Consider the following 27,735-nt stretch of genomic DNA (forward strand, 5'->3'; position numbering starts at 1 on the left):
GATGACATATGTTTGGAATACAGCAGTAATAACTTTCTTATTGTGACTGTCTGTGTCCTTCCAGAAATCTAAGCAACAACAAGATCAAGGATATTCGAGAAGGCACATTTGACGGAGCTTCAGGAGTGCAGGAGCTGATTCTGACGGAGAATCAACTGGAGTCAGTGCACGGACGGATGTTTCGAGGCCTCTCAGGGCTAAAGACATTGTAAGTGCAAAGACCTGGCTTTCTCTATCCCTTTAAGTTGAGTGGGAGTGCTCAAGTTCAGTAGTGCCTGCTAAAATATATGTCTCTAGACAGCAAGCTCCAAGGCAGGGTTTTGCATCGCTGTCACGAAGTTGATATATTTCTAGCCCTGGGTAGCTTTGAGATTTATCTGCTATTTGTGTAAAAAAAACAGATTTTCAGAAATTTCAGGAGTAACATGATAGGGAAATTCATGATCAAATGAGGTACCTTTAATCATTTAAAACTTCTATTTTGTTATTTCCTATGAAAACAAGCCATGTAGGAACATATTTGCTATCTCTTAATCCATCCTTCTGCCCAGCCTCCACCCAAATTGAAACTGTTGGTCTCCTTAAACCAAACCCCAGAGTATGCTAGGAGCCTAAAATATTTTTAATATCCTACAAACTCTTAAGAAATCAGTAAGTAAAAGAAAGACTCAAGTTATTCATGCCACCAAAACAGGTAGAGCTAAACTACTTCAGAGCAGGTATGACCCAACTGTTACAGGTCCTGCTGACAGAAGGTAGCTGGCCACTTGCTCTGCACCAGGTGTGTAGCCCACAAGCACAGGTATGGCTTTGGACTAGCCACAGCATGCTCTTTCTTGCCCACACTAAGTATCATAAAAATGGTGTGGGTATACTATTCATATGGTTGTCTTTGGGGAGAGTGTGAAGGAAACAGAGCTCAGATGAATAAGGAATCAGTTTGGTATTACTTTTGTGCTTAGGCAACTGCTCTGATTTATTTCTGAGAACTAACACATGTAAACTCATAGTTCCTACCACTAATTTACCTTCACATTAAAAGTTATATTGGAAGAGGAATCATAAACAAGATTTCAAGATAACGTTTAATCCACCCCATCCACCATCCTGAGAAGCAGTCAGGGACTAGGCTTCTGGTGACAGCAGAGATTTGTGGCAGACAGTATCTATGCTGTGTACATAAAAAATACATCTCTTGCATAGTCTTCCCTGCTGTGGGAAGAAAGCACTTGACTAGGTGGATGCTGTCAGTAAACAGACTCTAGGAATCAAATGCAATTTAAAATCTGTGATTTATTCATTTGCAACAAATATGTTACAGAATATAGTGGCATGATTACTTCAGTCCCTACTCAAGTGTAAAAAGAAAGCTTTCCTTCAAGGACTTTGGCCTGTAAAGATGAACAGGGAACTTTTCTTTTGCTGTTCCTTTAACATTTTTTTCCTGTAGTTACAGCCGTCTGTTCTTTAATTTAATGTATGCACTTTAGTGAGGGATTTGAAAATAGCGCCCATAGATACTAAATTAATTTTTATAGTGTAAAGCAGCCTGTGGCAGTGCTCCTAAATAAAATTCAGCATTTTTTAATAAAAAGATGCTTAACATTCAAGCTATCCTGCTGACCTGACCTACATTTCCCCCCAGCCCATAAAGCAGTCTAAATATACACAGCATGATATGAGGATCTGTAAGTATAAGTTTTCCTGCAGGAAGGGCACACAGTGCACCGTGAACTATGATTCGAAACCAAAGGTCTTGGCTTGAGGAACATATATTTCTATCCATTCATTGATTTTCTCTGAACATTAAGATTGTGATCTTTTATAAAGACGCCCCACTGGACAGGGTCATGGTCCAGTTTTTAAAAGACTGTTTCCTGATATGTAATAAAGCACTGTGCAAGACTGGCATCCGAATTCAGTTATCCCATCTTGCAGTACTACTGTCTGATACTTTACATACAGAATTCAGATGTTTCCTACTGGTGCTGAGGTCTTACTTATCCTATTTACTGTCCCCTTCATTTTAGAGCTTGTGATCTTGACCTGGCTTTCAGGCAGCTTAGTACTCCACATGTAAGGTGTGTGGGTCTGAGCCCTGCGATGCTTTTCTGGCACAGTTTCACTGCAGTTGCAAGACCAGAACTGTTGAGACCTTGGAGCCTGTGATGTTAAATGTACCTAGAGAACAGTAAATCAAAAGCAATGTTATGCTCAGGACTTAAACACTGAGTGTTTGTGATTACAATGTGAATTTCTTGCCAGCCATATCTAATCTCTCTTTGGTATTTTTCAAGTATCTATTGATGTAGCATCTAAGTACCCATCTGGTGGATACCAATCTGAGATTTAAATCCAGACTCCTAAAGGAGCCTGAATTTTCGTTGTTCGCTGCATGAATTTTATACCAAGGAATTAACCAGGATCAGTTCACCGGAACAGCAGCATGAGCTGCATATATTTGTGGATTTTTGGTAGTATGCTTTAATTACTGGGTAATTTTTCAACTAAGTAGGAATATCACACCAGTGTAATGATGTTTACAGCCCCAGATGTTGATTGGCATGCAGTGTAACAAATATATATGAGCCTTTTTTGTTATGGAGTGAAACCAGATACTACAGCCTTTCAGATTAATTGGGCTTTATCGTTGGGTTCGTTGTTACCATAACAACTTAGAGAGACGTATCATCCAAAACACAGCACTGATTCATCTGGTACAAACACTGAGCAAAGACCATTTTATAGGGTGGTTACTGCTTTCTGTCTTGTCAGTTAATGAGCATAATGACATTTCAAAGCTTGTGTTAGGTCTGGAGTTCTTTCTTAAGCTATTCCTTGATTTCTGCTGAGGATGCTGTTTCCTTCCATACTTATGCAGTGTGGATTACAAAAAACATCCACGACAAGGAGTAGATGGGATACAGCCAGTATTGCTATTGTCACACATTTCTGGCATTCTTTCTCAACTGATCTCTGGAACACCTCTTTGCTTCCTCTCAGATATTTACTAAATGAAGACTTTAGCTTTTATTTCAAGGTTGTCACTAGTTGTAATGTTAATTTCAGCCTACTTTGAGGTGTGGATCATCAGCCTCTAATGTTGTGTGTAAGAAAGGCATTTTAAATTCATGAGACAATGTTTATATTAATGTAGCCCTCCTATAGCTGTGTTGTACTTCAGCAATCAATAAAAATAGAGCACAGTGCTTTCCAAAGCATTCATTGATGCCCTAGATAAAGGATCTCCTATCCTGAAATCATACACCACCATCCTCGCCATCCCATCACCCCCCATAGTTCCTAATTCCCTGTTTTAATCCTTGCAGGATGCTGAGGAGCAACTCTATCAGCTGTATAAACAATGACACCTTTGCTGGACTGAGCTCAGTGAGGCTTCTTTCTCTGTATGACAATCACATCAGCACTATCACCCCCGGAGCCTTCAGCACATTAGTCTCTTTGTCTACAATGTAAGTTATCTTTTTATGGTATGAACATGTCATGATGCTGTTATTCTGTGCTTTTGCAAAATCAAGCTACTTATTGTCCATATACAGAAAACCTCATTTAGCGAAAGAAAACCCCCTCCTACTGCAATTGCATGTTTGGAGGATTCAAGGTGGGATTTAGGAAAACAGTTGAAAAACATAGGAATTGCTTCAGCTGGAGTGGCTGAAAACACTTGGAGGCTGCCAGGCTGGGGCAGGGCGACTCTTGTGCTGTCATAATCTATCCAATGCACAGCAGAAGTTCATGTAAAAGATGCTCTGCAACTTCAGAAGTGCATAGTTTATCATACACTTTAGCTCCCTGAAGCTGCTTTAGTTTCAGTAGAGTCTAATTTTGTAAGAACAGCTTTCTTGGATTTCAATTAAATTAGTTAAATATCAGAAGAAATCTACCAGCTAATGCTTAGATTTTTAGAAGAGCTTAAGAGGACAAAATACTCAAGTCCTGCTGAATGTTAACTTGAAAATCCTATCCTAAGTGGTTCTGATAAGTCTGTATCCTTCTTTGAAGTACTCCCCTTTCTTCTTAAATATGTTTACACGCTTTCGGTAGTGTGCCCATTTTAATAAAGTGCAGACTGATAAATATGGAACAAAAGTCTGCCCTTTGTTTCCAGCTGTGAATGGGGCCCCTGATGTTCCTGTTAATGGAAGTTGTCTGCCCTGAAACTACATCCTAATTGTCCAGTCAAAATAAACTGTTGGTGCTACTGTATTTCAGGTTTTGAAAGCATTCCCCATCATGTTTTGGAGGAAAAAAGTAGTGTTAAATCTCAGTTATTTTGTTGCTCATGCATTCATTCTGTTGTTATAACTTCTCACCAGCAAATTGGCTCTGATTTTTGCGTTAGCTTCATGCAGCGTAAATAACTTCTCTTCCATTTACTTTTTGTAGTCCCAAAAGCCTCCTTGAAATTGATGGTCAAAGAGAGAGACACAACCAGATTCATTTTATTGACTGTTTTCTAGTCAGTGTTCAAAGCGCATGCAACTCACTGAAAGCTTGTTCTCCCTGTGCTGCAAGCAGTGCCTGCCTGCGACTCCTGTACTTGCACCTTTAATAGCTGTGACTCTGAATCAGTCTATAAAGTCCCTACTTTGCTTGCATAAAGCATGTTTGTCGTATTTTGTTACAAGATAGCCCACATTCTTCTGTTTTCAGTAGTGGGTAAAGATTATTACTATTTCTAACAACAGCAGTTAAAGCTGCTGTTAATTAGAATGCCTTGCTTTGGCAATGATTTCTAATCATGCTGGCCATGGCAGGTTCCTAATCATGTCTTGATGAAAGTTTGTTCATTGACACATTTTCACCCTGTGCTTGATCTTCAGGTAGGAGCAGGGATGCTTTTCACTTCTATAGGCATTGGTTTAAGGCCATAGTGCTATTTCACATATAAATTCAAAATTCAGATGTGTTTATTTCCTAGCAGTTCTCCACTGTAGGTGGATGTATTAGATGACAACACCACTGAAGATAGATAGTATGACTGCTTTTCCTGTTCAACCCACACTTTGGGAGTTAATCGGGTATTGTAATGACTTATTTTTGCATCTATTAATGTGAGCCAGAAATTCATGCAAAGTTTAACACTTCCATTTTTATCTTGGCATATTTACAGCACTAAAAACTGTTTGCTCCTTTTGTTGTTGCTCTTTGTGAGTCAGCCTCATTCATATTATCTATACACAAACAGCTCTGGAAATAATGCCCTGACAAATGGTTATTAATAGAGGAAGAACACGTATTTTGTAAGTTATTGGTAAAAAAAAATAGGAGGTTTTTATTTGTTACTGGTCAAACTAGCTGCTATAGCGTTCTAATTTGAAGTCTGCCTGCACTTCTGCATACAGAGAGTTCAGTCATGTCTTTCAATCTTTACACACTCAAGTGGGCCTATTTGTGAGAAGAACTGGTTTTCCATGAATTATTATTCTGATATCTGCGTGGAGCCAGAATGAGAACTGGTTCATCAGAATGACATGAAACTGTTCTAGAATAAATGTAACCCGAATTCCAGGATACACTTTCAACCTAATTTCAACAGTATGCAGATGGGTTTCAGTATGTTTGTCTAACAGGTCACTAGAATCTATTTAAATCATTAATATTCCATGGTTTCTTTGCAATTTTTAAGAGACACTTGCAGTTGGATATGCATATTTCATTCCTCAGGACTTGTATTCCTCCATGATTTTAGAAATATGTCTATGTCCTGGAGTAAACACTTGTGAATTTAATGTTAGTACATCTTCGCTAAAAGCTTGACAGCTTTTGCTTCTGTTTGAATGGTTAAATCAGTGCCTTACATGTCGAAACTCTGATTACTGCTGATGAAGTTTTCTAACAGTTTGTCTGCCCAACATTACTCTGTATGACCTGAGAACTCCACTTGAATAGCCAGATTCCAAAATTAAGCTTTCACAAGGAATTGGCCTTTCAGGTGCTTTTCAAGTAGGGAATCTCTTGTCCCACATGATCCTTTCTAGAGAGCAACATTTTTTCTAAAAGTTGCATCACGGTCTTGCCATGGGAAATACACAAGGACATATCTAAACTTCACACTACATTAAAGCAACAAATCACTCTGTGGTTGGACAAAGAACAAAATCTAGGTGTTCCTAAAGTGTGTAAAGCTACATCAGGAGGATGTGTGTAATGCGTGACAAGAGAAATTTGGCCTTTTTTACCCAGTGTCTTGGATTTCAAAACAGGAGATTTGTTTCTCTTTTTATTAATTTTATTTGTAGAACCTGATGTCTTAGTTCCCAAGAAAAACATAATCCAAATTCTGATCCAAGGATTTCATAAATTTTAGTTCATGTGTTAACCTTTTTGCCAAGAAGAAAGTGAGGTTTTGTGGGTTGCTGCTCACAGCCTCTCCTCTGTAGAAGGGTTCATTACTGTTCAGATGGGAGCATTTTCTGATTTACCGTTTGAATGCTTTTGAGAGTTTTTGCTGTGTCCCAGCAAGTTGCTTTCTAAATGTGCAAAATGTTCTTTACATTCAGAGCTGCTGGTTTTCCACAAACACCTGCTGCTTGTTTCCAATTGTGAATTAGTTCGTTCTAATGTATTTGTGTCACGGAAGATGTTGTGTGAATATCTCACTCACTTCCATCAGTGGAACAAGTGGCCTTTGAAGCACTGGTTCACTTAGTATTGGAGGTTTAAACATTTGGTTTAAACACTCTGCTTATGCCAAAGTGTGTCAGCATGGAAAATACACAAGGCATCTGCATGTGTTCCCATTATGAATTAAAGAAAATGGAAAACAATTCAGAAGGAAAGTAACTATAATTAGAGTAATCCTTTCAGGACTTTTCCGCACATTCTGCCTGAAAGCTCTGACAAAACCTGTTCATTTCTCACCTTTATACTGCAAGTTAGCCTTACTTTCAAACCCTAGTCAGCATGAAGGAGGTTGAGTATTTTCATTATGGAACAATTATGCTGAGTTTTCTCCTGCCCCCAGTTCTCCCCCTACACACAACGTACAACAGCCTGTGCTTGATCCACATGTAATTACACACCCAGAGCTCCAGGCTAGTGCAGTGATTGAAGTATGCTCCTTTACAATGCAAAAGCAGCTGTAAGTCATATTGTGGGTATGTGCTGCTGGCCTAGAACCTATACAGTTTAAGACCTGCTTTGAGTTTGTTTTCTTGCTGCCACACCTCAGCTATGCCATATGTTTTTGTCTTCAGCACTATTGTTTTCTGAAGGAATTGGTTGGCTGAAAACCTACATGTTTAGGTTTGTAAAAGTATGTTGTGAAGACTTAAAGGTCTGTGGCTACTCCACCTGCATTTAAAGTGCCTGTTTCTTTAAGGCCTTAATTATTTCTTTTGTCTTTAAGGTATGATGTGCTTTAGAGAAATTCTGTTATCATCTTTTGTCTGTATTACCAAAATAACAACTCTTGGCCATATTCAGATATGATGTGAGAATTCCATTGCTGTTAGTTTAGATACTTCGTTTAGCATACATGGGGCTCTGACAGTTTGGTATTTTTTTGGTGAGGCAACCTTAGACTAAGGCCATTGATTCTCCCTATCTGTATACATTAGATAGTCAGCCTTCTGGATTTTTTAGAAGGAATATCAGCCTCTTTCCTTAATCTGAAGTTTAGTCACAAAACACCTTACGCACAGGTTATGGATAGGCATTTCAGTACAGAACTCCAGGAACGTGTTTTTCCAAGGCACTCAGCACTACTTCTAGTTAGCTTGGAAAGATAGATGCTTAAAACAACCCTCATACTCATTGAAACGATTACAGCCTATTAAGAAATAGAATTAATAACATATTTCCTATACTATCAATGATACAGGTGCTCTACTGAGAAACTTGCTGCACATCTGCTTTTTCATGGCTTAAAACAGACTGGCTAGGGCTTTCCTTTTTTAAATACCGCTAACCCAACGTGAGTTAAGAATCCATCCCTCTCACAGAGGATGTCAAGTGGTTGCTTTGGTACAGCACAGCACAGTTGCAGCGGGGCTGCAACTATAGAGTAGGTTGTAGTGAATCAGCCAGTAGAGCAGATTCTTTTCCCTACACTGACCTTAGAAAGCTTCATAAGAAGTGGTCTAAGATGACTGCTGCTTTTTAGATGTACATTTGTGCATACAGAATGCTATCCTTACTATTCCAATAGGAAACCCAAATTCAGGTTGCCATTGGCTCCTGCTGACAATGGTTTGTATGGGCTGTAATACAGGTGAGTGGGAAGCATGAGCACACTGGGGCAGGGATTGGTGTGCTAAGCCACATGGGGAGTGGTACGTGTAGCTCAGTGCTAAGCTTTTCCATGGCATTACCCCAAGTAATCCTGTTGAAAATTTGTGGGTGCAGTGTGTGAGGTGACCTTAGACTTGGATGTGAGTGGTAGCTTGGGTTGAAGTCCACTGGAAATACAGCCCTCATAATGGTGTCAGTATCTCTAAATAATAGTTGTAGCAGTGTGTACTTTGATTTATAAACATATATATGCATATATTTTAATTATTACCCTAGTCCTAGTCTGAAGCCTGCATAGAGCTTCCCTGATCTGTAGAAAAGAGGAGGATCTCAGAGAAACAGATGGCAGGAAAGAGCTTGGATTTGGAACCATCATCTTTCTGTAGTTATTTTTGTATTTCTGTATGTTCACGTTTGATGCAATTATGTTTTATTCCATTTCAGTAATTTGCTGGCTAACTCCTTTAATTGTAACTGCCATTTGGCCTGGCTGGGAAAATGGTTGAGGAAGAAGAGAATTGTCAGTGGAAATCCACGCTGTTTGAAACCCTTTTTCTTAAAGGATATTCCAATCCAAGATGTAGATGTCCAGGACTTCACCTGTGATGGTAAGAAAAGCCAATTCTTGACAATTATGATAATGTTGGCACCTCTGTGAGCACTGATGAGGAAGAGAGCCATCTAGAGCTGAGGAGATCATTGTTTCCTATCAGGAGTTCATTTTTCTTCTTGATTCCTGTTTCTGAATTTCTACTATCTACATCTAAATAAAAGAATAAATTATTCTAGACAAATGCTCTCCTTTATGTAATCCTGGTGTGATCCTGGCCCTTCCTCCCACTTCCTTTTTCATACACTTAATTAACACTGTGAAGCCTGTGGAAACAGTGCTTGCTTGGAAAGTCTTTTAGTTTTGGATACTGTTCAGTTTCACCAGTAACATGTATGAATACAGTCCTGGATTCAGCTGTAGCAGTCATTTTTCTCCTTCTCAGTAGCTGGTGCAGTGCTGTGTTTTCAACTTTAGACTGGGAAGAGCGCTGATAACACCAATGTTTTTAGTTGTTGCTAAGTAATGTTTACTCTTATCAAGCACATTTCCATCTCATGCTCTGCCAGTGAAGAGGGGCATGGGAAGCCGGGAGGAAGCAGAGACAGGACACCTGACCCAAACTAGCCAAAGGGGTATTCCATACCACAGCACGTCATGCCCACTATATAAACTGGGGGCAGTCACCTGGAAGGCCCAGATCACTGCTCGAGTCGGGTTGGGTATCGGTCGGCGGGTGGTGAGAGGTTGTATTCTCTCCCCTTGTTATTTCCCATATCATTATTATTATTGGTGGTAGCAGCAGTGGTTTTGTGTTATACCTTAGTTACCGAGCCACTCTTATCTCAGCCTGTGGGGTTTACATTCTTTGGATTCTCCTCTCCGTCCCTCCAGGAGCTTGGGGGTGAAGAAAGCGGGGAGTGAGCAAGCAGCTGCGTAGTTCTGAGTTACCGGCTGGACTTAAGCCATGATAGTATTTGAAAGTGATGCTTTGCTGAATCCATACAGGTTTTACTAAAAAAAAAAAAAGCAAACAACTGACATTTCTTTGATTCTCCAGGTAGTTGTCTTCTGATCAAGCAGATTTTAAAGAGAATAGTCAGGAGAAAAACTGACTGATAACTGCATGACTAACTTGACTTGTAGGATGTGAGTGCCTCTTAAGACCAGATATGGTAGAGCTGCAGTTATTCATAGCTCTACAGAGACCATGAAGGTGATAGAAGTTTCCTACTTAGAGTGGAAATGAATTCCTGTACCAGTTGTAGTCTGGCAGCAGGCCCTGGAGCTTGGGCTCAGAGCTCAAAGGACTCCAATTTAGTTGGTAAAGAATTATTTTCTCTTAGTTTGGGAGAAATGAGTAAATCAATTCTAGCTCACAGAATGACATTCTACACTTGAGAGCTTTCTGTATCACAGGAAGCCACTCAGACAGCTGTGGTGAACGGAAGGTAGATGGTGGCAGGGTGTAACACACAGAGCTTAAGGGAAAATTGAATATGCTGAAGAAATGTGCTCTTCCTGCAGGTTTATGAAAGGCTTTGAATTTAGTTTCCAGTCATTAAGCTCTGCTGGAGAGAAAAAGAGAAAAAAAATTCTTCCCTGTTCTTCTGTAGGCTGGTTGTGCTCCTTTGTTCCTCTGGATATGAACAATTCCCCACCCATACATTGGTGGGTAATTTTGTTATCTTGCATCAGGACTTCCAGTCTTATTCTATCATCTTAGTGCTCACAGGCACTTCCAGCACAGCAAAAAAGGAAACAGACCCATCTCACTTAGTCCTTGAGCAGTTAAAACAAAGTTAAGCTGGTTGTGTGCTTGCGTGTTGCAGCACTGTGTCTCCATGTGGGTCGGCTCAGGCTGCCTGTACTCACCAACAGTTGTGTGGTTCCTCTCGCTGTCATCTAGAGAATGTGCCACTAAGTGTTTCCTTTCATATACATCATGACACTGTAGCATGCATTTGCCTTATGCTTTGCTAAGCCCGTTGCTTTTAGGGAAAATCAATGCTTTAATGTTCTTAACTTCAAAGAGTTGGTTTCTTCTGCAGAAAGCCCATTGTTCTTCTGTTACAAGATTTAATCTGCTGTTTATGGATCTTTGAAACCACTTTTGGAGAAAGTAGATATTTTTATGTGTGCACAGATGGATCACCAGCAGTTGGAAGTATGCTGCTCAGTTTGTTCTTTGCCTGGTTATCCTTGTCAAAAACACTGAGGTTTTATAATTCAGATGATAAATGAAGTGCCAGGCTGACTTTAAAAAGGGAAAAATAAACAGCTAAAAAGCTGAATTTAAAAAAGATCCTCCTAAAGCAGAGTAGATAGCAGTTATCTTCTGTCTAGATGAATTTAAGGGCAATGTTCTGGTCTAGTTCTGCATTTCAGCCAGTACATTGGGCTGGGGAAGGATTTGGGATTCACATAACTAATTTTACTGTAATTTGAAAAACTAGAGAGAAGTAGATATTCCTTAGAAAAAAACATTTATTGGAAAATCTATTTATCTGGGTTTTGAGCCATTGTTCATGTTGCCTGAAGAACCTGTATGAAGGCAGCTTGATCCAAAGCATTGGATCTGCTTTATTGTGATGGTTACCCTGGGTTCAGGGATGTTCCTCCTTGATCCTTGTAAGCAGTTCTCTTCAAGGTGCATGACTTTGGGCTGTAAAGCTGCCTCCCTAATGCTCCGTTTCTCTCCCGCTGCAGGTAATGAAGAAAGCAGCTGCTTGCTTTCACCTCCCTGCCCTTCCCAGTGTACCTGTGTGGACTCAGTGGTACGCTGCAGCAACAAGGGGCTGCGGATATTGCCCAAAGGAATTCCCAAAGACGTGACTGAGCTGTAAGTTACCTTTTACATAGCTTTGTTCATGAGAAGTTAATGAAATTACATCATAGTGAGGCTTTGTAGGTCCTCAGGGGTTTTGCCTTTGACTTTAGTGATTGGTGTTTTGTGCTTTGGTGCTTTCCATATGGTTTCACTGTTATTTTTATACTTGTCCCTTGACTGACTACATTGCTGTGTAACAGGAACAGAGTTTATCTATCCTTGTACCTATTAATTTTACGTGTAGGGAACAAATGCATATATTAGTATCAAACAATGTTGTACTGCTTCTGAGAAGCCTAAGCTCGCAACAGGCAGTTTGAGAGGATGATGAAAGTATGTTCCTGATTTACCCAGCTGTGAGCTAATTATCCTCTGAGGAGATTAAGAAAGGGGGAAAAGAAAGCCAGTGGTGGAAACAAACAATGAATTCTTTCCTCCAAACCTCATGAAATGGCTAAAATAACAGATAATTACATTAAATTGTAAAGTAAATTCATCCTAGTTGAGAACCATCTTTCTAGTCTTTTCATCTACCCCTGGCTATGACTTTATACTAGATTTTGGTTTTTTCCATGGAAAGAAAACACACTGGTGGAACTGTTTGGCTTAACAGTTGGCAATAGAAACACTGAGCTTTTCCCCCTCAGGTCCTTATTCACATCTATCCCAGGTGAGTTGTTACTGAAACTTGTTACAGTCTCATCAACATTTCTATGTGAAAGTACTAGGTTGAGTTAGTTGGTATGTTCAGTGACTTTTGTAATGAATTATAATCTGATTCTACCATTTTTTAGTGTCTAGTATTATTTTTACTCTTTTGTAATAGGGCAACTGCTGAATAAAGTACACATCATTTTAATGATGGGAGAATTGGGTTTGCTCTGTTTTTACTGGTGTTGTAGTCAAATACAAGACTTTATTGCTGACTGAGGAGCATATGTTCTTGAGACACTGTTGACCAGGTCATGGTTAATAGTGGTTTGAATTAAAAGGTAAGTCCAGCCCACATTCGCTTATATACTGCCATCCTTGATAAAAAGCCTGCAAGGTGGTTTCTGCTCTGTTCTTGTTCAGGTTTCATTGCATTCAAATATGACTTGCCAACAATAAGAACTCACAGATGTTACTTTGATTTCCACTGCCACACTGAGAAGATTTTCTATTTCAATTTTGCATATTGAGTTTTACTGATACTATCTGATACACTGGTGACATAGCTTTCACAAAAAGAGTGAAATTAATCTCACATTCTTGAAAACTGCTACATTTCTTCAGCTATTTCTTGGCAAATGAAGCAATAGCCTGGAACTGAGCAGTTTGAGTTCATTGGAGTTTACGTGACTGTCTTCTTCAGTAGGAGCCTCTTGGCGCTGCAAGCCTCTAGTTCAGCTTTCTGCTTTCAATCCAGAAATGTGTCAGCAGAACACAGCCAGCCATGGCCTGGCTGGCTCTGAATATTTCATGTTCTGCAAATATAACCTTGAATCTGTCCCAGCTGTCTCAAAATTCAATCCTGATCTCACTCTCCTCTCAACCAACGTAAACTGAGCTCCTTATTTGTATCTATACCAAAAGATGAGCTGCAGGTACTGACACTAAAAATGTCATGTCTCTGTCGAAACTGTGACAAGAATGAAATAAATCATACATATTAAGGAAAAAAAGTCAATCTTACTTGCCTGCCTTCTGCTTCCAGACTGAGATAAGGTGCTGCCCATAATCTTGAAGGGGCTAAATCACCTAGGTCCCAAGTTGCTAGCATGAACTTATGTGTTTTTATTGTTCTGTGTTTGAGATTTATCATTGCTGTTGTTGTAAACAGCATCTCCTGTGGAACCCCACCTCTTGCTTTGCTTTGAGGACAGCTATAACTTGGCAGAGAGAACCCAATAGATATCTGGGCAGAGGATAAAAGACATTGATCTTGTTCAATCTGTTTACACTCCTCACACTAAAATACCCCCATTTCCCTAGGACAGTCCTGGCTCCCTTGAACCGTGTCCTAAGGCTGTAATCTTAAAGCTGTTTTGTTTCTGTGGTAGCAATGGGAAGTTTAGATTGGATATAAGGAAGAAGTTCTTTACTGTTAGGGTGGTGAGGCACTGGAATGGGTTGCCCAGGGAGGTTGTGAATGCTCCATCCCTGGCGGTGTTCAAGGCCAGGTTGGACAGAGCCTTGGGTGGCATGGTTTAGTGTGAGGTGTCCCTGCTCATGGCAGGGGGGTTGGAACTGGATGATCTTAAGGTCCTTTCCAACCCAAACCATTCTGTGATTCTATGACCTGTTTAGCACCTGAAACCAGGAAATGCATAAGTTACCTGCTGCAGAAGATACCATGGCTTTTGCATGGCTTGAGAGAGCTGCAGCAGCCTCCAGGGCAGGGATGTCTTCTCCTTTCTCACCAATACAGCAGTCAGGTGCCCAGATAGATTAAAAACCCTTGCTCTGTGTTACCACAGCCTATGCTCCCTGTCTCCCTTTCCACACTCTCATGTCAGACCTCTGGGCAGTGTGCTGGGGTCTCCCTGCTCCCACCAGGCACTCGCAGAAAACCAGGATCATGAAGAACAGAAATGATGCCAAGGGAAGGACAAGGGCGTAAAAGAACCTCTTGTCCTGGTATCCCACAGCTCCCTCCTTGCAGAGGCCTCAACAGGGACCTGATGATCTTAGAGGTCTTTTCCAACCTAGCTGATTCTGATTCTGTAATGCAGGGGAGCATTTCAGTGGAATCTTTACAAATGTGCCAGTCTGACATTTATAGAATCATTGAATCACAGAATGGTTTGGGTTGGAAAGGACCTTAAGGTCATCTAGTTCCAACCCATGGGCAGGGATGCCTCATGTTAGACCAAGTGTCACCTAAGGCTTTGTCCAACCCAGCCTTCAAAACTGCCATTCACAGCTTCCTTGGGCACCCTGTGCCAATGCCTCAGCACCCTCACAGTAAAGGACTTCTTCCTTATATCTGACCTGAACTTCCCCTGTTTAAGTTTGAATAAACTTAAAAATAAACTTCCATTATTGATATATTTATCTACAAGGCATGTTAGATGCAGTGATTTTGATTAAACTGCAGTGTGTTTTTGCACAACATGGTTAAAGAAAAAGAGCGGCCACGTATCTCGATAAACCAGTCTGTTATGCCTGAATGGAGCCTTCTCAGAAGTTCGTTTAAATTCTCTTAAAGGTCTTAAAATAGCCTTAGACAGGATTTTTTTTTCATTGTAACAGGTATTAAAAAGTAACATGCAAAAATGAACATTATCTCTTGCACAGGCACACAGGGAAAACATTACCCTTTGCTGGGTCAAGTTTCCATGTTCCTAAGCTCAGCGAAAAAGATCCATAGCGATGTTTTATTACATGGTGGACTGGAGACGCAGGCTTACTCCTCCCAGCTTTCTTCCTGAGTTTCTGGTTTGGAAATGTATATAGACAAAACATGTGAAAACCATTATCTCCTTCACATTCAGAGCTTGGAATGACAGGAGACATCCCTGTGTTTGGTTTGTACCACCCTTGGGAGGAGGGATTACCTTGGCAGGGAAACCTTCCATCTAGAACAGAGTGGAAAAGATCACTAGGTCTCCTGGCTTTTTAGAGGGATGATGATGCAAGAAGTTTCTGTTTTCCAGCTATTCCTTCACAACACCCCGTCATCACGGGCAAGCCTTCTTTCAGCTTCTTGGGAATAGGGAAGCCTTACGTTGTTTCTTACAGACTCCTTTGCCGTATATTTACGTACTGCCTGCTTGCTTTCCCACTGTGCTTGCTGTGGAAAGAAGCCTTGGGGTTTTTTGAACATACTCAGTTTTCTAGTCCAGATGTTCAGAAGTAAAATGTTGATGCAGTGAGCTAGTTTAGAGCTTAGTCTTGCTGCTGCTTAGTATTTCAGGCTTTCCTTTTCTTTATCCCCTGCCCCCCCCCCCCCACCCCAATCTGAACTAACTTTCCCATGCTCTTACACCCTTTCCATATTACCTCAGCGTGCTAACACTAGGTTTTTCTTTTTTATATTTGTTTTATTTTCACAAAAGTAGAGTCTATTTCTAATAAAGTCTTATCTGACAGCATCCAGCTGCTTTTATGGACCTACAGCAAATAATATTTTGCACTGGGGAAAAACACTGGAGGCAGTTAATGTGGACGGCGTGTGCATAAGCTGTAACTTAATGAGCCTGGTGTATTTTAGAATAAATATGTACTAATCATGTCATCTCTACACTCCAAATGTTGTTTTGACACCGAGCTATATGATAGCACTGATGGGATTGTTAGGAAAAACCTGCATCCATACATCATTGTTAGTGATCATTTTTCTTTCCATTTATGTTAATACGTATTAATATTTGCATTACTTTTGCCATTTCTCTTTCTCTCCTCGCAAACCTTCTCTTTCCCATGTGTGTTTTTGGTAGGTTCATTTAGCCTGCAAGCTTATTCAGTACATGGCACAACAGTTTTCACAAGTGGCTCCTAGCAGAGATCCCCTCAACTGTCTTTTAGCTCTTTGGTTCCCATCTCTAGTTTGCTGCCTGTTGCTGCCTCAGTCTTAGCACAGCAGCTTTATTTAGCTGTATCTGCACTTGCCAGAGGATACTGCTTCCCATAATTTGCTGCCACATCTGCTTGGAGGTACTTACCACCGATCTCAACCCTCCTTTCTCCATCTTTCAACAAGGCATTTGTGCTTTCTCTTGACTTGTGACTAAAACCAGTGGCTCATATTTGGGCCATGCAAAGTGCTGCAATAAATGTGCTCTAAGCAGTTAGTTACGGTACGTGTAGAATATTGTAGCCATTTAGTTGCATTTTTCAGTATGCCTATACTGCTCTTGATCAAAGGGATAACTCTGAAGTGAGATATCTGATTAAACTCATCTGCTTGAGGATGAAAATTCTTTTATACACTGACCCTTAACACAGAATTCAGTGACTTTTCCTTTGATAATAAAGGAGAAAAACAATTAAGATCAAAACTTGGGGTTAGATGGTCCTGTGCCATAAAAGGTTTTACAGCCTGCTTAATTCACTGCAGAGGAAAATCCTCTCATTGAGAGAATGGATATTTCTGTGCAAGGGTATTTATGTACAGCAGAAACAGAGGACTTACATCTGCATTTCAAATCTGATAGTTTAGAAAAAGTAAATTGTATCAGTAGTATCAAATAATGTGTTCAGTGACTGACGAAGTTTGAGTACATATCAGAAAGGTGACTTTAGCACCAACAGAGACTGAAGGTGAGTTTAACTTCAGGGCTTCACTTTTCTCCCAAACACAGCCATGTTTCTGTGTGTCAAACCTGTAGGTTGGGATCTGATGTACAAATACAGCAAAATCCAGAGCTGCCAAAAGTAAAGCACATTCAAGATCCAGATTTGTACCTAGATCTGTACTAGAATTTTGTTTCTTCTCAAGAAACTGTAATTGAAGCTCTTAAAATTCATGCTTTGTGGATGTTCCATCTTTCACAGCCCAATTCTCTTCCAGACCACCAATTTTAGGAAATGAAACTTGCATCAAAATTTTAAGATCTTGGGTATCTGCATCAAAAAGTTCAGGCTATAGCTTAATTTTAGAGCTGCATAAAATTGTCAAGTACCATCTTTTTTGTACGGTAACATTCTACATGAAATATTTAAAGAAATTAAAGGAGAGGCTTTGTGCCTTTTCAATTACTGCCTGAGAACTGATTTCTCTCTCCAATTTCTTCTCTTAGCACATATTGCTGCTGTGAGCTTGACTTTATGGCTGAATAGACATTTCAGTGCAAAAAAGGTTCCAAGTGATTCCAATCGTTGGCACCTTGGGCTGGTGGTTATATCACCTCCAATCCAAGTGGTTTCAGTATAAAAATAGACAAGTTGGAAAAAAAGAACAGCTGTCAACTTTTATGCATAGTTTTAAATATTTTATATGCGATGTTAGTGTGTGTGGAAGTTGCTGGATGAGCCCTGGGACTGCTGCGAGCACTGGGCTCTGCAGTGAAGGCATGGAGCGAGGCATGGCCGGGCCCCACAGAAGCCTTCCCTGGTTGGTATCTGGTGGCTTGGTTTGGGTTTTTTCAGTGTTGGCTCTGGTAATTGCTTCTCGGTTACAAATCATTATTAAGACTTCAGGATTCCCACCAGCAGTCATGGGTAAAAACCAATTTCCAATCTGACACCCCAACTGCAGACTTTAGGAAGCAAATGCGCTTGGTTTGGATACTAGTCAGTGTGTCTAGATTAAGGCAGCTGACACCCGCTCTTGACTCTGGCTATGTATTAATAACCTGACTCTGAGCATGAATTTTTTCATTCACGCCAGAATTTCTTTGCACACCAGATGCCATGCATATCATCTTCCTTTGGCTAAGGATTGAAAAGAAGTACAGAGACAATCTTCCCTCTGCATCATTCTGTTCTGGCTTGTGTTGTTTTGTTTGGCCAGGGGTCTGTAGCTTCATCCGTGTTTTCTCATTGATATGTATGTAAACATAAATAAGCAGTCTTGTAACTGAGCTGCACCACTTCACCCTCAGGAATGGGTGATTTGATTCCCTGTGTCCACCTTCCAGCCCCCATACATCACCTTCAGCCCAGCAAGGTGCAGAGCTGCTGTCCCCATGTCCCGGCTCTGACAGAGGCTTGGCCCACAGCGGGCAGCAGCTTCCCTGCAGCAACCGGTGTCTTCCAGTGTTGCATCTTGGATCCTTCTGATTCTTGGCATGCTCTTATGCCATAAAAGCTCTGGTTATTTCAGATGCATTGCTCTTAAGTTTGCTTTCAAAATGAATGCCTTTTGCTTAGAAAACACTGCCATTCTTAGTATAATGTGGTAAGAGGTTTAACAGTGGGGAATTATTCTTATGCCTGCATGAGAATTATATTAGCAGTAATCTTTCAGTGTGTTTATTCAGAAATTATACCATTGGTAGAAGCATTGCAGCTTTCTGTTACCACGTTTCTATAACCATGGAATTGCTTGCAGTACAAATCCAAAGCTATTCAAAGCAGATCTTCTGTAGAGGTTTAACTCCAGGGGTCTGCATGTCTGTTAGCCTGAATAATGAAGCGCTAGAATAAAATGTGTACCTTCAACTTTTGATTGCACCAGGGAGGAAAATGGGGGAAAGCCTTGGCTAGCCATCACCAGTTTGTTCAAATTGCAGGCTATTTCATGTTGGGATCAACAAGAGAATATACTGAAAATATATTTCTGCATATTTCAACACATTGCAAGAGTTGAATCTCCTTTCCTAAAGGAAATTCATATATAGCTTCTAAATACATAATGCATGACCTGCTTTTGATTTCCTTTGGAAACCCCTTGGACTTTGCATTTGGAATAAAGACTGGAACCTTAACCTACCCTGGTGCATGGGTTTAAGATTTGTGACTTTCTGGGATGAAAGAGAAGGCGCAGACTCCCAGCAGCTTGCTGCGTCCATCACAGAGCATGACTGGGGAAATGAGACATGATCTGCCCTGTTTAAATAGTAACATATGTGCCTGAGTTCTGAGAATCTTCTGTGTAACAATTTATGGACTGAATTCACCAAGGAACTCAATTTTCAATATAATTTATAACGAATCTAGTCAAAATGAAGTAAGTGACTTTACACTTGCTGGATATGAATGTCCATGGGAGGTGTAAATGTGGCGGAACTAACCCGTGCTTTAGTTTGTGATGGTCTGTGTCAGCAGAGCAGCTTCCACTACTTTGCAAGGTCTGTTTGGTGGGCAGTGTTGTCACTTGATGCTTGTGATCATTGTGAATGGAGGGAAGAATTTGTTCAGTTGGGGATTTCCATTAAGGAAGGATGTTACTTTTGGTAATGCAAAAACCTGTGGTCCTACTACTCTGGCCTAAGCCTAGCAGGAGCAAGGTCACCTCCACTGTATGCTCTGAAATAACTCTGCCTCAGTGGGATCCTGTACACAGACAGAGCAGGTAACCATGAGCCTGGGGTACTTTAGTTCAGAAGAGAGCTGAAGCAGAAGAAAATGGTGAGAGGGCATTGTGCTGACATAGAAGGGGAAGATGCAACAGTTATAAAGTGCATTATGTAAGAAATTATTAGTGTTTATAGGTTTTATTTTTAAATTATGTAAAAATAAAGTTTTCTTGGCTTTAGTTTACACAAACATCTCTGTGTTGTTACAGTTAATGTGGTGAGAGAACATGTAGCACAGTAATAATCTATTATTATTATTATTTGCTATAGTAAATGCAGAATAAGGAGGTCTGTTGCCAAAGAAAAGGAAACGGTATGTGTGGGATAAAAATTCTTACCATGATTATTGGGTTATATATCCAGCCGTAGAGGCAGCACACTGGGTGTTGTGTCTGTGGGCAGCATTTCCTGGCTATGCTTCATTATCTCTCAAAACATACCACATCAATTGTACTGCCCATGTCTACCTTAGGAAAAATCATAGAATCATAGAATCCTAGACTGGTTTGGGTTGAAGGGACCTTAAAGCTCATCCAGTTCCAACCCCTGCCACAGGCAGGGACACCTTCCACTAGAGCAGCTTGCTCCAAGCCCCTGTGTCCAACCTGGCCTTGAACACTGCCAGGGATGGAGCATTCACCACTTCTTTGGGTAACCTTTTCCCCACAAGTATCTTGTAAGGAAAGGAAATACCACTTCACCTTGTATCCTCACCTGTGGAGGGAGTGTCCTGGTTTTGGCCAGGATTGCCTTCCTCCTACACACTGTTTCTGAGAAGGTTGGATTTGTCTCCCAGGTTTTGTCTCTCTGCAGCTTCTGGCAGATGTCTGGAGTCACCTTGACAGTGTCATGGCACTGCAGTGGCCAGTTTCCATTGGCCTTATTACTTTGGTATCTTCCACGGGTGCAGTTTCACCCGAAAGCCAGCTCTGTCTCACTTTTTTGGTAATAAACAGGAGAAGGCCCACATCTCGTTGCTGCCACGTGCTTTAGCCCTGCTGTTCATGTGTCTGAATAGAGACACGTTCAGTGGTGTCTCAGACAACTTCCACCCTGGAAACACAAGCTATTTTATTAATATACCTAGTGCTTGTAGGAGGAGCCTGTATTCAAAGAGAACTTGGTTTTCAGTGTTCAATTTGTACCAAGCTTTCCTCCTGTACCAGTGTACTTTGGAAAGGATTGGTGATGAGTGTGTATATCCCATAGCAGGAAGTGCTGTAAAGGATGTGCCACCAAACTCATGGGTGTTTGTGTTGATACTGGAATAAGTGAGACTTTGTGCAACACAGAGACATGGCAGTGCAGCTCCTCTTCCAGTTCTGGCTGTACAAGGAACTTCTGCAAAGAGAAAACCTCTCCTAACAGGGTCAGTCAGAACTCAGCATTCTTACAGTAACTTGTTAAAGGTAAGCTTAGGTTCAGGGCACAAGCTGTACAATTTTTCTCCCTTTCTTCAGCTGCTGTCATAGTAGAACCAGATGGTCATTTTTGCTGTAGGCCAAAGATCCCTTATCTGTTTCCAAGTCTAATAATAATTCAGTAATAACTAATAATAATAATAACTAATAATAGGCTCAACATAAAAAGGACATGGAGCTGTTGGAACAAGTCCAGAGGTCATGAGGATGATCAAGGGACTGGAGCACCTCCCATATGAAGATAGGCTGAGAAAGTTGGGGCTGTTCAGCCTGGAGAAGAGAAGGCTGCGTGGAGACCTCATAGCAGCCTTCCAGTATCTGAAGGGGGCTATAGGGATGCTGGGGATGGACTCTTCATTAGGGACTGTAGTGACAGGACAAGGGGTAATGGGTTAAAACTCAAACAGGGGAAGTTTGGATTGGATGTAAGGAAGTTCTTTCCTGTCAGGGTGGTGAGGCACTGGAATGGGTTGCTCAGGGAGGTTGTGAATGCTCCAAGGCCAGGTTGGACGAAGGCTTGGGTGACATGGTTTTGTGTGAGGTGTCCCTGCCCATGGCAGCGGGATTGTAACTGGATGATCTTAAGGTTCTTTCCAACCCAAACTATTCTATGATTCTATATGTTTTGCATGTGGGATAATTCACTTATAAAGAAGAAACTGTTTCACAGCAGTGAATCAAAGGTCATTTCCTTGGTGACTCTAGTGACAATTCACGCTGTAGATTGAAAGACAGGAGTTCTTGTTAACATGTTTGTGTAATTGTCAAATCTGCCATTTTTCAGGTACCTGGAGGGAAACCATCTGACTGCTGTGCCGAAGGGACTCTCCACCTTCAGACACCTCACACTGATGTAAGAAACACCTGGTTTCAATGTCAAGAGAATTACCTGCCTCTTTCTGCACTAGCTTGTAGGTGGAACAGAAATGGTGTGTATTTGAGGAAAAGAACAAAACAAAACGATACAAACCCCAAGCCCCTTCTGTAATTTAAATTTGGAAAGAGTTTCATAGCGGCCACTGTTGCCAATAAATGTTCATAAAAAGTGTAGAAAGAGCGAGGTGAATGAGAGCACCGGAGCCCTTTCCTCTGCAGGAGCTTCCAGTCTCTGCGAGAGGACTAAACTCACACACAGGCTGCAAGTTTCACTTGGCAGATTTATCTGTGCAAGGCTGTAAAGGTCATTAGCACAGGAGATGGCATTAATTTGTTCTAGGTGAGGCAGTATTTATAATGCTAAAGCAATGAAAATTTGCATAGGTGTTTCTGCTCTGAACATTCGTGCAGGTGAGACACAACTAGACCTTGTTCAGTAAACTGCTCCCTGAGATACACAGGAGTGAAATTCCTTGGCTGAGCCATTTATGAGAAGTTTTCAGATGCTGTTGGAATCAGCTGTGTAGATACTCTAGTCAAATGGGCAGAACAACCTCAGACCAAAATATGGAAGGAAAGCTGGAATTCTGCTTTAAAAGAGTGAGGGGTTTTGGAAACATTTCTAATTTTGTTTTTCAAGGGAGAGCAACAACAAACCAAAATGTTCTGTTTGAGCCTAAAAGGCTTTTTCCAAATGAAAAATGACATTTTGTTCTCAGTGTGAAGAACATATGGAAATGGTATGCCTGTGATATGTTGCAAAGCAAGTTGGTACAGTACATATTCACCCATGCTTGTATCATTTATTGTTTATCCTTCTTCAAAAATACTGCATGTATTACCACAGTATCACAGTATCACAGTATGTTAGAGATTGGAAGGGACCTCAAAAGATCATCTAGTCCAATCCCCCTGCCGGAGCAGGAACACCTAGATAAGGTTACACAGGAACGTGTCCAGGCGGGTTTTGAATGTCTCCAGAGAAGGAGACTCCACAACCTCCCTCGGCAGCCTGTTCCAGTGTTCTGTCACCCTCACTGAGAAGAAGTTTCTTCTCAAGTTTAAGTGGAACCTCTTGTGTTCCAGTTTGTACCCATTGCCCCTTGTCCTATCATTGTTTGCCACTGAGAAGAGCCTGGCTCCATCCTCGTGACACTCCCCCTTTATACATTTATATACACTAATAAGGTCACCCCTCAGTCTCCTCTTCTCCAAACTATAGAGACCCAGCCCCCTCAGTCTTTCCTCATAAGGGAGATGCTCCACTCCCTTAATCATCTTAGTTGCCCTATTCACTAATGCTTTCTTTTTCTGAATGCTATATGCTGGAAATAGGCCTTAATATTTCTGACTGAGGCTTTTGAGGGGTGTCTGATGGGCTTTGCTTTTAGAGCTTATTCAGGGTTACAAAATACATCAGTAGATAATATGTGACCTTTTAATTACTTCAAGCATTTTGCTTTGCAGATATTAAGTAAACTTTAAAAAGGACTTATTTCTCAATTCATTTATATAAGTGATATTTCTCTGTGTATTTCTTCAGTGATTTGAGCAACAACAGCATAAGTGTATTGACCAACTATACCTTCACCAACATGACTCAATTATCAACACTGTAAGTAGTCCAAAGTTTTGGTAATAGTTGTAATTGCTTTTCAGTTACCATCTTAGGTGTTGAACAGTTAGTATATATTTTGTTACTTAAGCATATGTGGATTTCTATGCTGCTTTGTGTTTGAGTTGGTAGTGAAATAATCAACAAAAATAGAAGGCTGTAACTGTTTTCTCATTTTTCCAGCATCTTGAGTTACAATAGACTCCGGTGCATTCCAGTCCACGCCTTCAATGGACTCAGATCTCTTCGAGTGCTGTAAGTACCACTTCTTCAATGCAGCTGAATTGCAGCTTATTAGAATGCTGTTGGTGACAGGAGGTGTTTAATGAGCAGATGGCTTTCACTTGATCCAGCAGTCATAAATATTTTCACACAATTAGCTTCAATGTACTTGTACTTGGGTGCATTATGTCCGGTAATGACTAATGGAGGTGAATGCTAGACCTTGAAAAGAAGCAATTACACATTTGCAGGACAAATGTCTTTCCTCTGATAGTTCAGGAACAAGAACTATCATGAAAACAGCCCTCCAAGAGACTGTATAGGGTCTGTCTCTTCTACTTAAACAGTGTTTGGGTGCCCCACAGGAAAAGACTTTGTGAAAAACTGATCATGTTTTAGAGTGTAAGGTTCTATTGGATGCTTTAGCAAGAGCATCTCTACTGAAACCTGCTGAATGTTTAGAATATTATCTATTAATTCAGACTCCTGCAGGCGAAGTTTACATAAAAATACAGTCTTCTGAAGGTAAGATAGAAGAACATCCACTAAAACAATAAGTGAAGCCAGTGGCTAGGCACCAGTAATGCCGAGATGTCTGTCTCTAATGTTGTTAAGTTGTAAATGAAATTTCACCTCATGTTGACTAGTGGCATACTCCTCAGAGGTGTCCACGTGTGGTTTCTTTCTTTGGAGATCCTTTTCTGTACTCTTTCTTTCCAGTGTAGCTGCTTTCAGCAGTTTTCTGAATTGAACAATTCGTTTACAGTTTCTTCTGAAAGTCATCTTTATATTGTCTCAGTATGGGATGTGGGCCTGTTCCTTGCAGCAAGCAGCCCCCGCCAGCTTGTCTTAGGCATCTGGTAGACTGACTCCTGCTTCAGTCTCCTGTATACTGTCTCCCACTCCCCATCTGCCCCATCAGAAACAGACCCTAGGCTGCGTGTGCTTTGTTGTTTGTGTGGACACATTACCCCATGTGCTGCTGTTATGTCAAGGTGGAGAAGCCACCTTCTTCCTCACCTTCTTCCTTTTTTTGCCCAGCAACACAAGTAGGTCACCATTACTTGCACGGTCAACTGAAAGCAAATGAATTCAATACCTTATGTGTGCTGGGATTATTTAGTTTGCTGAAGGAGAGAGGTCTTAGAACACTGAAAGGTCAGGACAGAGGAGTTGAAGAGTATGTTCTGAGTCCTTTGAAACTTCATGCTATTACTTCACAAGCGTTAAGTTTCTGTGGTTTGAAGAGCAATAGTTAATGTCCACTGACTCCCTAAGTGTGGAATTAAGGTGTTGATATATGCAGTACTGCAACTGTGGAAGCAATAAGGCAATGCTGTTTGGCCAAGCTCTTTCCCTGTGGTTTGAGTGGTAAAATAGACATGTGGGTTTCAGCATCCTAGCTTACAAGACAGCTTTTAATATCCAGTTTTCATTAGTAAAAACAAGAAAGATACGTGATTTGGATTTGTTGTTTTAAGTTTGGCTTGGGACTCTGATTTCTAGTGCACTAGGAAGGCCACATTCGAGGTGTTACATGAATCCTGAAATTCAGCCACAGATGAATATGTTCTGTTCATGGCCAAATAAATTATTCCATATGGAGCTGTCTTCTGGCCTGTGTCTGATATGCAAGCTTGATTAAAGCTAGTGTGGGACTCTCTGCCCTGAATTACAGTGTAGATACACCATGTCTCACTCTTTCCAGTACCTACAATTTGTCTTTTTACTTCTGTTCTTGAAGGCCACATATGAACGGAAACAAAGGACGGTATTTTAATAACGTTTGTTATCTTTTGGCTTTTTTAAATTATCTGCTAATCAAACTGAAAGAATATCTTCCTCCTTCAAGGGAGAAGCCCTCCCTGTCTTGCACAGAGCAGCGTGAGTAAAATGCAGCCTAAATGAAAATCTCTGTCTCTGCTGCATGCATTTGGAAGACTCCAGATTGATTTGATTTATTACGGCCCACAAAACTATGTTATCAGCTGCAACTTTTGCCACATGTCATCTATGTTGTTAGTACAAATTGGTTCTCCAGAGAGAAAATGGTTTCTGAGTGACAGTGTGCAATCTGGTATTGTCACTTATTTATTATCTGTATTCTCAGGGGAATTTAATAGAGAAAACAAAAGTAAAACAATTTCCACTTTTATTTTTTAATGAAAATAGAGCTCTCATTGCCTTTGGCTGTACATGCCTTTGAACATAGCAGACACTTCTTATGTAGGTGCCTGTGTCTTCCCAGTTCCTTGTTTTCTTTACTTTTTTGCCTATATAGTAAATATGTATTTGAAAATCAGAATAATCATAGCTGTATGATGAAGTTGGTCTTTGACAGATATCTGCGTCTGTCCTCCCTCTTACAGTTATCAGCACAACTGAGAAAACTGCAGAGTCAACATGTTGATGTTTAAGCCTGAATATGTATCAGTGTTTTTACACAATCAGGCCTTTAATCTTCAGGCTTCACCTGGCTTATCCCTAATGGCAGCCATAGTGTGCTGGGGAGGTGTTTCAACATAGAACCTGAAGAGTTCTTGTAATAAGCAGAAGTTGGTATCCGTAGTTTTTGCACCAAAGCTATTGCAGTGAAACATTGGCAATTTGGTTTTGCTTGGGGGCTTTTTGTCCAAAGCTAGTCTTTTTAGAAGCTAAATGTGAATGGATTAAAAAGAACTGAGATTGAGACAAATTAATTATAAATATTAGAACTCTCTGATAGACCTGAACTGATTATTTTCAATATTATTGTATGCAATGTTGTAACTTCTGACATATTGTCACGATTCAATGAAGAGGCAAAGTCCAGAAATAAAAGTACTTGCTCAGATCACTAAACAATTTTCCATGTTATATTTATTATATAGATAAGTTGCAGAATATTCTGCTAAGATAAGATGTTCTAGTTTTAATGAAAACCAGTGGATATTTACTGCAGCTCAAAGCTTACACAAACATAGTAATGTGTGTGATGATAAAGCTATCGCTAATAATTTTGGAACTAATTTTTGCAATACACTTTCCTTGTTGGATCCTGCACTCATTTGGCTTTGGTATGAGGCTTTTCTTGCATCACATAATGACTACTTGAACCTATGCAATAAAACTGTAGAATCATCACTGTTCTGAGCATTGAGCAATGACATTTTAGTTTCCTGCTTCCTCTGACGTCCGAGTTGTGTTGTTTCCTGCAGGGTTTGGCATCCTTTGGGGTTCACTGTAGGTGTTTGCCCTTGATGGGATGTGGCTCTGCAAGCTCAGTCAAGCTTTTAGACACATTTCTGGCTTTACAGGGTAGATCATAGCTTGCAGAAAAAGCTTTCCCTTTGTGTCTGAAGTAACCTGGTGTTCCTTACCTGAAGACAAAGTAGTAACTTAGTGAGATTACATGCAGAAGAAAGTTTCTTTTTCAAAAATTAAAGTGTTTTGTTACTATGTGCTCTGAGAGGAAATCCACATTACCTTAAATCCATACCCCTGCTTGCTTACCACTGTTTAGGTAAGAGGACACCTGAAAGTTGTGCTTTTGAGGGAGAATGCACGTATAATTGTATGTGCTTTAACTGTTCAAATGTGTATGATTCCTGTTGTTGATCCAAGAGGAAGAAGATTTTATTACACTGTTGAATTCTCTCACCACTGTCTATTATTGTGAATTTAAAGGAGTTTAGCATTTATCATTTCATTTTAGCTGCATGGTGATGATGTTGCTGATGTGGTTTCTCTTATTAAAATGCAGGAAACATACCTCAGTGTTTGAGACATGTAGTGAAGTCATTCATAGCAAATGGGTTTGCATTTGTAATGGGTTTACCTTGTTACAGAGGCTTTGTCATTGCTCAGCTTCACTTGGAACAAGTTTCCAAGGCATCTAGGAAAGAAAATGTGCCCCTTCACAGAATATATGCAACTGAACTGACAGGAAGATAAATATACATTCTGCTGTCTGTTCAGAGAGGAGTGTCTTGCACACCTCTAAGTAGTTCAAAAGATCAGAATATAGGCTCATTCTGTGTGGA

General features: G+C 40.5%; 1 protein-coding gene across 3 annotated transcripts in view; it reads left to right on the top strand.

Moving 5' to 3' along the window:
- The window catches only part of SLIT3 (slit guidance ligand 3), a 520,423-nt gene that overhangs the window by 401,455 nt on the left and 91,233 nt on the right, over nucleotides 1-27,735 (top strand). For all 3 annotated transcript variants that reach the window (XM_061348428.1, XM_061348427.1, XM_061348429.1), the window contains exons 18-24: nucleotides 65-208; nucleotides 3,330-3,473; nucleotides 8,701-8,864; nucleotides 11,516-11,648; nucleotides 21,785-21,853; nucleotides 23,420-23,491; nucleotides 23,675-23,746. In XM_061348428.1, coding sequence (XP_061204412.1) covers nucleotides 65-208; nucleotides 3,330-3,473; nucleotides 8,701-8,864; nucleotides 11,516-11,648; nucleotides 21,785-21,853; nucleotides 23,420-23,491; nucleotides 23,675-23,746 — 798 coding nt within the window. The remainder of the gene's footprint in view (nucleotides 1-64; nucleotides 209-3,329; nucleotides 3,474-8,700; nucleotides 8,865-11,515; nucleotides 11,649-21,784; nucleotides 21,854-23,419; nucleotides 23,492-23,674; nucleotides 23,747-27,735) is intronic.

This window comes from Neopsephotus bourkii, unplaced genomic scaffold (genome assembly GCF_033783945.1).
Source record: "Neopsephotus bourkii isolate Nb327-2 ecotype Australia unplaced genomic scaffold, CSIRO-AGI_Nbou_v1 NB_357, whole genome shotgun sequence".
In the NCBI taxonomy this organism is placed as follows: domain Eukaryota; kingdom Metazoa; phylum Chordata; class Aves; order Psittaciformes; family Psittacidae; genus Neopsephotus; species Neopsephotus bourkii.